This window comes from Panulirus ornatus, chromosome 41 (genome assembly GCF_036320965.1).
Source record: "Panulirus ornatus isolate Po-2019 chromosome 41, ASM3632096v1, whole genome shotgun sequence".
Classification (NCBI taxonomy): Eukaryota; Metazoa; Arthropoda; class Malacostraca; order Decapoda; family Palinuridae; genus Panulirus; species Panulirus ornatus.
The window spans coordinates 14477275-14489774 of NC_092264.1; the positions used below are offsets into that span (position 1 = coordinate 14477275).

Consider the following 12500-nt stretch of genomic DNA (forward strand, 5'->3'; position numbering starts at 1 on the left):
GCATCTGGGCCACGGCAGGCAAGACACCGGGGCTTACAATCACCTGCGTACAACCCCTCGCCTGGCGTGACGTGGGAGTGAGAATTATCACACTGCCTTGGCCGGCCACCAGGTGGGGGTCGGTCACCCAGCCCCTCACACACACACCGACGGGATGTATGCAGCCTTATGCAACCCCCTCACCCCCTCAACCCCCCCTCCTCACATGCGTCTTGACCAGGTGGGGTCGCGACACCAGGGACCCCCCCCCCTCCCCTCCCAATCCATCTGCACCATGACCCACCAGCATCGCGACCCACTAGCACCAGGATATACCAGCACGACAACCCACCATAACTAGAACCCACCAGCATCACGACCCACTGACACCAGGATATACCAGCACAAGAACCCACCATAACTAGAACCCACCAGCATCACGACCCACTGGCACCAGGATATACCATCACGACAACCCACCATAACTAGAACCCACCAGCATCACGACCCACTGACACCAGGATATACCAGCACAAGAACCCACCATAACTAGAACCCACCAGCATCACGACCCACTGACACCAGGATATACCAGCACAAGAACCCACCATAACTAGAACCCACCAGCATCACGACCCACTGACACCAGGATATACCAGCACAAGAACCCACCATAACTAGAACCCACCAGCATCACGACCCACTGGCACCAGGATATACCAGCACGAGAGCCCACCATAACTAAAACCCACCAGCATCACGACCCACTGACACCAGGATACACCAACACAAGAACCCACCCAATCTTCAAAACAAACTTTTCGATCTTCAAAACAAACGTTTCTATCTTCAAGACAAACGTTTCTATCTTAAAAAACGTTTCTATCTTCAAAACAACGTTCCGATCTTTAAAACAAACGTTTCAATCTTCAAAACAAACGTTTCGATCTTCAAAACAAACGTTTCGATCTTCAAAACATACGTTTTAATCTTCAAAACAAACATTTCGATCTTCAAAACAAACGTTTCAATCTTCAAAACAAACGTTTCAATCTTCAAAACGAACGTTTCGATTTTCAAAACAAACGTTTCGATCTTCAAAACAAACGTTTCAATTTTCAAAACAAACGTTTCTATCTTTAAAACAAACGTTTCGATCTTCATAACAAACGTTTCATATTAAAAACAAAGGTTTCGATCTTCAAAACAAACGTTTCGATCTTCAAAACAAACGTTTCAATTTTCAAAACAAACGTTTCAATTTCAAAACAAACGTTTCCATCATCAAAACAAACGTTTCCATCTTCAAAACAAAGGTTTCCATCTTCAAAACAAACGTTCCAATCTTCAAAACAAAGGTTTCCATCTTCAAAACAAATGTTTCGATCTTGAAAACAATCATTTCGATCTTCAAAACAAACGTTTCCATCTTCAAAACAAACGTTTCCATCTACAAAACAAACGTTTCCATCTTCAAAACAAACGTTACCATCTTCAAAAGAAAATCCTTTAAAAATCATACCAAAAACACACAAAAAAAGTATCTCCAAGTACCGAACTTATAAAAACGTTGACTTACATAATACCCACTATTATAAGTACTTCAGTAACAAGAACAACGAAGGAGATTAATACATAATACCCACTATTATAAGTACTTCAGTAACTACAACGAAGGAGATTAATGAGAGAAGGAGTGAGCTAGGATATAAGACTTCTTCTAATCACCAGCATTTCTTACCATGCTACAGGAAGGGAAGGTGCCACACCCCCTGTAAGGCTGCTCATGTAACAATATCATAAAAAAAAAACCAGGTGGTGTATCAAATACACCCCCAAACTACCTACCGTCCATTGAATCATATCTTGGCTCTAGAAAAAAAATAAATAAATATTAAATTCTTCGATGCTTTTGTTGATATGAAAGAGACAGACACAACCACAGTCTTTAGGTTCTGAGGGAGAGAGAAAAAAAATTTAACGAAACCAATGACATTATTTAGTTACATAAATAATAAATGGGAGTCCGAGGGAGAGAGATAAAAATTTACCGAATCTAATGAAATTATTTAGTTATTTAAATAATAACTGGGAATATCCACACTATCCTCTGTTGTTACAATATTTACACTTTCAAAAAGCCTTTGACACAGTACCACAACAAGGACTGCTGGCCAAGATCAAAGTCCACGTCATTGGATATCGAATCTGCACTTGATAACAAGGTGGGGGGGGGGGGGGGGGGGGGGGGGTTGCACGTGATGAGCAGGTTGGTGCACGTGATGAGCAGATTGGTGCACGTGATGAGCGAGGGTGGTGCACTTCATGAGCGAGGGTGGTGCACGTGATGAGCCGGGTGGTGCACTTGATGAGCCGGGATAGTGCACGTGACGATCAGGTTGGTGCACTTGATGAACGAGGGTGGCTCACGTGACGATCAGGTTGGTGCACGTGATGAGCGGGGAGTGGTGCACTTCATGAGCGAGGGTGGTGCACGTGACGATCAGGTTGGTGCACGTGATGAGCGAGGGTGGTGCACGTGATGAGCGAGGGTGGTGCACGTGATGAGCGGGGAGTGGTGCACTTCATGAGCGAGGGTGGTGCACGTGACGATCAGGTTGGTGCACGTGATAAGCGAAGGTGATGCACGTGATGAGCGAGGGTGGTGCACGTGATGAGCCGAGGGTGGTGCACGTGATGAGCTTGGTGGCTCACACACACACACACACACACACACACACAGGAACCAACGCGTCTGGTGTTATATACACATGGGGGGAAGCGTACGAGTGGCTTCACGTGAGTGGACGGGGTACCCCACGGCTCAGTCCTGGGACCCCAGACTCTTCCTTATCTACACCAGTGAGGTGGAGACGCCCACTCAACACCACAATCTTATACCAGTGAGGTGGAGACGCCCACTCAACACCACAATCTTATACCAGTGAGGTGGAGACGCCCACTCAACACCACAATCTTATACCAGTGAGGTGGAGACGCCCACTCAACACCACAATCTTATACCAGTGAGGTGGAGACGCCCACTCAACACCACAATCTTATACCAGTGAGGTGGAGACGCCCACTCAACACCACAATCTTAGAACCGACCCATCACACAGGAACCTCCAGCCCCCGTGTCCGAGGAGGACTGTCTACAGTCTGGAAGCGACTGGGCCAAAGTGACGGAAGGTGGACGAAGACGCGGCATTTGGCCGTCAGCTCAGAAAAAAAAAGGCCCAGAGACGGTAAAATATTGATCGTGAAGACATACCGTTCGGTCAACCCAGTTCCAGACGGTCGGAAAACAAGGACATGAAGCGACCAGTGGTGACCATCAGTTCGATAAAGCCAACAGGACATTAGCTAATATAACTAGATAAGTATATATCCCTGGGGATAGGGAAGAAAGAGTACTTCCCATGTATTCCCTGCGTGTCGTAGAAGGCGACTAAAAGGGGAGGGAGCGGGGGGAGGCTGGAAATCCTCCCCTCTCGTTCTTTTTTTTTTTTTAATTTTCCAAAAGAAGGAACAGAGAAGGGGGCCAGGTGAGGATATTCCCTCAGAGGCCCAGTCCTCTGTTCTTAACGCTACCTTGCTAACGTGGGAAATGGCGAATAGTTTGAAAGAAAAAGAAATGCAAATATAAAACCGAATGTGGACTTTACCCTTGATAACGCCCAGGTCCAGACCTAATACTGGGTACGGTGTTCGGCAACGGTCGCACCACACCCGACCATGCACGAGGTGAAGAACCAGAACGAATTCAGAGAAGAGCGACGAAGCTAATTCTGTGTCACTAAGAAATAAGCCTTGTGAAGAAATACTCATCAAAACATTTGATCTCTCTCTCTCTCTCTCTCTCTCTCTCTCTCTCTCTCTCTCTCTCTCTCTCTCTCTCTCTCTCTCTCCCTAAAAAAATTAGTACAGACCCTTCCTAAGGTCCAAATGAAGTTCTCGAAATACGGCACAATTTCAACGACACGACAGACGACAATTTCAACACGACAGGCAGATCTGAGATGGATCCAACGACCAGAAATGGCAACAGCACGACAGACAGATCTGAGATGGATCCAACGACCAGAAATGAGGCCAGAATACAATGAAACATGAGGGGAAGTGTGTAGAAACAACGTGGGCAAACGTTTTTCACGTGCAGCGTTGCACAACCACTGGAATACACTTACAACTCTCAGACACAGGATGTGCACACACTACCCCATACCTTCATATCCAGGTTACACACATATCTAAGTAACTGTTAACAGTACACATAAGCCTGTTTAAAGGTAATGAAAATTATAGTTAAGTTTTGAATTAGCATTTCTTTTTTTAAGACATGAGCCCCCTTGTTACCCCAACGAAGCCGAAGCCCACAGCAGCTAAAGGGGGCTATTTTGCCAATTTATACTTTCCTATATAATTTCTATGCAAGTATATGCTTTCTCCATACTTTCTTTTTTTTCTATCTGTAATGTTTGAAGGCTCCAGTCACGGACAGAAGCCCACATCAAGGCTGGGCGTCACGTAGTTCAATTGACACACAGCCGTCTTTCCAACACCAAGTCCCTCATATCTCTCTCTCTCTCTCTCTCTCTCTCTCTCTCTCTCTCTCTCTCTCTCTCTCTCTCTCTCTCTCTCTCTCTCCCCGGGCAGAGCCGTGGAAAGGGACCAACTACAAAACCATCCCTGAGAAGTGTGGTTCAACTGTTTGGTCCAGTAGTGTCGGAGGAGATGAAGGATGTGTGAACTTTTCTTCGACTGGCAATGACGGCCGAAGTCGAACACAAACACACACACACACACACACACACACACACACACACACACACACACACACACCCGTAGCTAGTGACTGTAAGAGCTGACCTGAGTCTATGGTCAGCTCAGACGAGACTTTCTTTGAACTACTGAGGCAAAATCGAGGAGAGAGAGAGAGAGAGAGAGAGAGAGAGAGAGAGAGAGAGAGAGAGAGAGAGAGAGAGAGAGAGAGAGAGAGAGAGAGAGAGAGAGAAATTTTTTCTCAACAGCGCATAAGGAAAAAGGTGGGCAAGCGATCACACCACCGTCTCTCTGTCCCCCGACATAATCAACACATCACACATGACCGGAGGACCCAGGAATGAACCCTGAAGAACACCAGCAGTCCAGCTAGCCAAGCCTCCTGACCCGTTAACTGGTCACATTCAGAAACCTATATTCTTCGCCCGTGTCACCTTAACCCTCAACACGTCTTTACCAGGCATCTCCCTCCCGTCTGAGAGATTAACTGTGTTTTACGATCCTGACAACAACAACAAGAGCAACTAACAACCACAACACAAAGCCACCGTTAAGTCCCGCCACACAACCCAGTCCATGCGCTGCCTGACGCCGTCTGCAGCCTATGACAGTGCCAAAGGGCGGCGCGGCCAGGAGGCGAAGCCGGGTGCCAGGGGTTGGCTAAGGGCTTGGCCCAGCAGTCCGTGGCCGGGGGCCAAACCTGGCCATACAGAAGTTGGCGTCCGTATAACCCAGGGTGGCACTGTGCCCAAGTCTGCACACCTGCTGGTGGCACCGCTCCCTTATGGCACACACCCCACCCACCCACCCCACCATCGAGCGCCACACTCACGCCACCATGCCGGTGCCACCATTACCCTACCATCACACTTCCGCCTTACTAGCGCCCGGATCATCGTCTTGCTACCACCGTCATGGCATCTCCGGCACCACACACCCGCTACCACTCACCATCCCGCTCGTCCTAAAGGCATCGTAGATGGTGCTTCCCAATTACAGCCCTACCCCCATCACCACCGCCGCCACCCTGCTGCCACCAACTCAGCTACCATGCTGCCACCACACACACACCATGATCACCGAACACGCTAGCCCCACCATCAATAAAGTATGCACAATAAAAAGGTAATGTTTTCTTGGCTTTCCTCAGAAAGGTACATGCGTCTGACGAGGCTACTGGCGAAGGAATGTAGACAGCCCGCCCTCCCCTCCTCCCTCTCATGTCTTGGCCACTGCAATAGCGGGACGAGGGTTCGAGCCTCCTCCCGAAGAGCAACGAGGGTTCGAACCCCCTCCCTTGCAAGAGGCGTCGACGTCGGGATAACTAATTGTCCACCCTCAAGTGGCAGGGGGAGACGCGCAGCAAGCTGCCGGCAAATGTCAAGGGCGGGCGGATGTCTTCAAGGGATGAGTTCGTGGGTGTGTAGACAGACAACCCTGCAGCGCCGACCTCACCGTGGCGTGCGTCAGTGTCCCCGAGGGAGCACCTGTGGAGGCCTGGAGGAGAGGCAGGCTCAAGGGAGGCCACAGCAGGTGCAGGTGGTGGGACGACGCACAGCAGCAGCGCACTGTGGGGGTCGTGTGGTCGAGAGGCATGGTGAAGGAGAGAGGGTGGGTGGGGGACAAGAAGGGAACATACGTGGAACATACATGTGTGAGGAGGACCTACCTGTGAGGGAAGCACCTCTGGTAGTTACGAGTCAGAAACGTCACCACCTCGTGTGAGGAGGACCTACCTGTGAGGGGAGCATCTGTGGTAGTTATGAGTCAGAAACGTCACCACCTCGTGTGAGGACCACCTACCTGTGAGGGGAGCATCTGCGGTAGTTATGAGTCAGAAACGTCACCACCTCGTGTGAGGACCACCTACCTATGAGGGGAGCATCTGCGGTAGTTATGAGTCAGAAACGTCACCACCTCGTGTGAGGACCACCTACCTGTGAGGGGAGCATCTGTGGTAGTTATGAGTCAGAAACGTCACCACCTCGTGTGAGGACCACCTACCTGTGAGGGAGCATCTGTGGTAGTTATGAGTCAGAAACGTCACCACCTCGTGTGAGGACCACCTACCTGTGAGGGAGCATCTGTGGTAGTTATGAGTCAGAAACGTCACCACCTCGTGTGAGGACCACCTACCTGTGAGGGAGCATCTGTGGTAGTTATGAGTCAGAAACGTCACCACCTCGTGTGAGGACCACCTACCTGTGAGGGAGCATCTGTGGTAGTTATGAGTCAGAAACGTCACCACCTCGTGTGAGGACCACCTACCTGTGAGGGGAGCATCTGCGGTAGTTATGAGTCAGAAACGTCACCACCTCGTGTGAGGACCACCTACCTGTGAGGGAGCATCTGTGGTAGTTATGAGTCAGAAACGTCACCACCTCGTGTGAGGACCACCTACCTGTGAGGGAGCATCTGTGGTAGTTATGAGTCAGAAACGTCACCACCTCGTGTGAGGAGCACCTACCTGTGAGGGAGCATCTGTGGTAGTTATGAGTCAGAAACGTCACCACCTCGTGTGAGGACCACCTACCTGTGAGGGAGCATCTGTGGTAGTTATGAGTCAGAAACGTCACCACCTCGTGTGAGGACCACCTACCTGTGAGGGAGCATCTGTGGTAGTTATGAGTCAGAAACGTCACCACCTCGTGTGAGGACCACCTACCTGTGAGGGGAGCATCTGTGGTAGTTATGAGTCAGAAACGTCACCACCTCGTGTGAGGACCACCTACCTGTGAGGGGAGCATCTGCGGTAGTTATGAGTCAGAAACGTCACCACCTCGTGTGAGGACCACCTACATATGAGGGGAGCATCTGTGGTAGTTATGAGTCAGAAACGTCACCACCTCGTGTGAGGAGGACCTACCTGTGAGGGAGCATCTGTGGTAGTTATGAGTCAGAAACGTCACCACCTCGTGTGAGGAGGACCTACCTGTGAGGGAGCATCTGTGGTAGTTATGAGTCAGAAACGTCACCACCTCGTGTGAGGAGGACCTACCTGTGAGGGAGCATCTGTGGTAGTTATGAGTCAGAAACGTCACCACCTCGTGTGAGGACCACCTACCTGTGAGGGAGCATCTGTGGTAGTTATGAGTCAGAAACGTCACCACCTCGTGTGAGGAGCACCTACCTGTGAGGGAGCATCTGTGGTAGTTATGAGTCAGAAACGTCACCACCTCGTGTGAGGACCACCTACCTGTGAGGGAGCATCTGTGGTAGTTATGAGTCAGAAACGTCACCACCTCGTGTGAGGAGCACCTACCTGTGAGGGAGCATCTGTGGTAGTTATGAGTCAGAAACGTCACCACCTCGTGTGAGGACCACCTACCTGTGAGGGAGCATCTGTGGTAGTTATGAGTCAGAAACGTCACCACCTCGTGTGAGGAGCACCTACCTGTGAGGGAGCATCTGTGGTAGTTATGAGTCAGAAACGTCACCACCTCGTGTGAGGAGCACCTACCTGTGAGGGAGCATCTGTGGTAGTTATGAGTCAGAAACGTCACCACCTCGTGTGAGGAGCACCTACCTGTGAGGGAGCATCTGTGGTAGTTATGAGTCAGAAACGTCACCACCTCGTGTGAGGAGCACCTACCTGTGAGGGAGCATCTGTGGTAGTTATGAGTCAGAAACGTCACCACCTCGTGTGAGGAGCACCTACCTGTGAGGGAGCATCTGTGGTAGTTATGAGTCAGAAACGTCACCACCTCGTGTGAGGAGCACCTACCTGTGAGGGAGCATCTGTGGTAGTTATGAGTCAGAAACGTCACCACCTCGTGTGAGGAGCACCTACCTGTGAGGGAGCATCTGTGGTAGTCCCTGTGCTCATGTAAGGGGATAAGCGCCACCCCGTTGGAGAGCCGCTGCCTCATGGTGGACATCTGTTGACGCACCTCCGCCGTTGCCGTCGCCTGGGGGCGCCGCCCGCGTCAGGCAGACCAGCCAGGCCTGCGCCTCCCGCTTGCCCGTATCACCCGGACCGCTCCGGGAGGAGGGGCTATGTCACTTTCCTTCACACAGATGGGGGAGGTCTAGGTCTACGTCAGCAGGATGGCCCGGGCCGCGCAGGCAAGGCCATCATGATCACAGCTCACACTGACACTACATACAAGCGTGGCCACTTGTCGCGGGCCAAGGCAGTGCCTCCTGAGCACACATCACACATCCGGCGCGACGCGTCGGGCCCGACAATCCGGGGGGCCAGTCGAACGAGAGCCTCCCCCCAGAAATCTGCTGGTTCTCTGTCGCCTTCCTGCTATCTAGCAGGAGGAGCAGTAGCAGTCGAGGAGGCCGGAGACACGGGGCGCGTCACACATGCCCACCACATCCTCACCACATGACGCACACTCCCTCACCACGACAATGCTGACTTGGGCGTGTGACTCCTCGCTGTGAGACACGACGCACAGCCATCAGCTGGCCGCCCCCTCTTACCAAGGTCAGCCTCCACACACACACTGTGTCCAGCCCCGGGTGTCCTCTTACATGTGTTTACTGGGCGATATATCAGTCATACGATATACAGAAACTCCATGTGTCACTCTTGTCCCAGTCAGGGAGCCTGGCGCCGATGCCAGTCCCACTCAAGAAAGTCTGGAGCAGAAAATGTTATTTCTTTTTTTTTTCCTCTCTCTCTCTCCCCTTTCTATTTTCTAACATAGGGAGTCACTTGCCACTAGCACGAATGTTTACAGTTAAGACTCCCTTCCAAGTCCTTCAACAACAACAATGTTTAATGATAAACCTGCAACAGGAAAACGTTAATTAAGGACGAAATTGCACTCTGAGACGGTAATGATCTTTGTCCCAGTGGATCGCCAGTGTCAGGCGAGGAGACACGGGGTGGGGGGGGTACTGGTTGCTCTCTCTCTCTCTCTCTCTCTCTCTCTCTCTCTCTCTCTCTCTCTCTCTCTCCCAATGACAGTCAGGTGATTCACACGGCGAGGGGCGCCGCCCTTCGCCACCTGCCTCACCACGACAGACATAAGTGGCAAGGTTTCTCCAGTAGGGGCAAGTTAAACTCTCTCTCCCCAGTGTCGACTCCTCCCCCCCCCCTCCCTCCCTACCCAGCTCCCCACTGACACAAATGAGTAACCTCACAAGTGGCATTTACCTGTAATGTCATCAGTGGCAGGATCTACCCACTGGCTCTAACGTTAACTCTTTTCCAAGTGTTCCCACTATTTATTATCTCCACAGTCACCGTTATAACACTTACCATCCCGGCGCCACTACCTTATCTCTCAACACCTCAACCCTCACTATCACCCCTGTGGTACAAGTGGCACCATCACCCCTGTGATGGTACAAGTGGCACCATCACCCCTGTGATGGTACAAGTGGCACTATCACCCCTGTGATGGTACAAGTGGCACTATCACCCCTGTGGCACAAGTGGCACTATCACCCCTGAGGTACAAGTGGCACTATCACCCCTGAGGCGCAAGTGGCACTATCACCCCTGTGGTACAAGTGGCACCATCACCCCTGTGGTACATGTGGCACCATCACCCCTGTGGTACAAGTGGCACCATCACCCCTGTGGTACAAGTGGCACCATCACCCCTGTGGTACAAGTGGCACCATCACCCCTGTGGTACAAGTGGCACCATCACCCCTGTGGTACAAGTGGCACCATCACCCCCTGTGGTACAAGTGGCACCATCACCCCTGTGGTACAAGTGGCACCATCACCCCTGTGGTACAAGTGGCACCATCACCCCTGTGGTACAAGTGGCACCATCACCCCCTGTGGTACAAGTGGCACCATCACCCCTGTGGTACAAGTGGCACCATCACCCCTGTGGTACAAGTGGCACCATCACCCCTGTGGCACAAGTGGCACCATCACCCCTGTGGTACAAGTGGCACCATCACCCCTGTGGTACAAGTGGCACCATCACCCCTGTGGTACAAGTGGCACCATCACCCCTGTGGTACAAGTGGCACCATCACCCCTGTGGCATCGACCGGGGGAACCCTGTCAGCAGCAGGATCAACAGAGCCCCAGTGTCTGCCAGCGAGGACCCCAGATCCCATGATCCCCACAGTGTCACAGTCTAAGGCCCCGTGGGACCGTGAGAAACTCCCTCCCTCTCCCTCCCTCCACACACACACACACACACACACACACACAAACACACACACACACACACACACAACAGCTGGCATAGCTTATATATTTTTTCTCTCTATCCTCCTCGACCTCTTTCCTTGTACAATAACATTCGAACTGTCGCAGATTGTGAGAGAGCTGTCGTGTGTGTGTGTGTGTGTGTGTGTGTGTGTGTGTGTGTGTGTGTGTGTGTGTGTGTGTGTGTGTGTGTGGAGAGCTCCTACGACAGCTTTAAAAGTCCCCCCTGTCGGCTGGTAGGTCCTTCGGTCGCCGAGAGGAGCGGCTCACCTCCCACGACAGCTGAACACAATCCAAACCCTTATCAACGCTTTATGATACGTGCTGCAACACTGGTAACAGGATCAACACTTTATGGTACATCCTACAATACAGCAAACACTTTTTAAGATACATGTTACAACGTAGCTAACAGGATCTGAATGCACGAAGGAGACTCAGATGCACAGAATAGAGGGTGGAAAAAATATAAGTAATTTAAAATTCCGACTAAACAAATACTCTAATATTTTCGTTTATCTTTCTCAAAAAGGTTGTCATTAAAACCCCTCTACCCCACAACATCCGGCGGTAGTAATGAGATCAGACGTTGTTTTCATCCAATCGTACTTTCCTATAGAATTTCCGAGTCAGTATGCTGTTTACTGCACGCTGCTCCTTCCTAGCTAACCTCCTACCTACCGATGCGTCGCACGGAGTGGTGGGGCCAGGGAGGAGCCTTCTGCTTTAACAATCCAGTCTCCGTCAAGATACACATCAGGAATTCATATTCCATCTATATACACATACATACACATCAGGAATTGACATGTCCTTCATTCTTCTTTCCCGTCTATCCGACGTCTTTCCACTACCCTTTCCTTGTTTTCAATCAATGTTTTCTTGGTTCTCTCACTACTCTCAACTCTTCCTTCATCTTCCACTTTATTCCTTCCTTCCTTCCATCGCAACAGTCTCCCCCAGCAGAGAACCCTCGTCACAGACCATCTGGTCTTCCTACCTGGCTCGACCATAAAGTAAACCCCAAGTGTGGTGCGTCCTCCCGTCACAGAACCTCAACCCACTGGGGAAGGAAGTCCGACTAAGACCCCTCTGTGGACCCCCCCTGCAACCCTCTTTGCGCTACCGCACACACGGGAGGAGCATGGGGTGCACACCACACTTGCTCGGGGGAGGAGGAAGGAGGCAGGGTGTGGGTGTGTTACCGGCAGGAGCCCGGCCATCACAAGCGGTGTCAAGAGGTGATCCGCTGGCCCGGGCCCAAACCCCACGAGAGAGAGAGAGAGAGAGAGAGAGAGAGAGAGAGAGAGAGAGAGAGAGAGAGAGAGAGACGGGGGGGGGGATTTAGGGAGATGTGTTGAGGGTCAGGAGGGAGTGGGAGGGGAAGGTCGTGGAGACGACCTCGTCTGGTGGGCTGTATGGCCGGGTCTAGGGTGCCATGCCAACACCACCACCACCACAGGCCCCTATGTCCTACGTCCGCCGGCGTGAGGCTGTCCCTCGCTCCTCACCTCCTGCACCAGGAAGTGGCCCGCCGCGTCACGCCACCATCCCGGACACCCAAGGCCGCTAACACACACACACACACACACACACACACAAACAC

The 12500-nt window shown here is 51.4% G+C and overlaps 1 protein-coding gene across 3 annotated transcripts in view; it reads right to left on the reverse strand.

Annotated features, from left to right (window-relative positions):
• The window catches only part of C3G (C3G guanyl-nucleotide exchange factor), a 411105-nt gene that overhangs the window by 320100 nt on the left and 78505 nt on the right, over positions 1-12500 (reverse strand). For 2 of the 3 annotated variants that reach the window (XM_071686029.1, XM_071686030.1), the window contains exon 2: positions 8555-9505. The exons of the other annotated variant lie outside the window; for it this stretch is intronic. In XM_071686029.1, the coding sequence (XP_071542130.1) occupies positions 8555-8642 (88 nt within the window). In that variant the 5' untranslated portion in view covers positions 8643-9505. The remainder of the gene's footprint in view (positions 1-8554; positions 9506-12500) is intronic. 3 annotated transcript variants of the gene reach the window in all.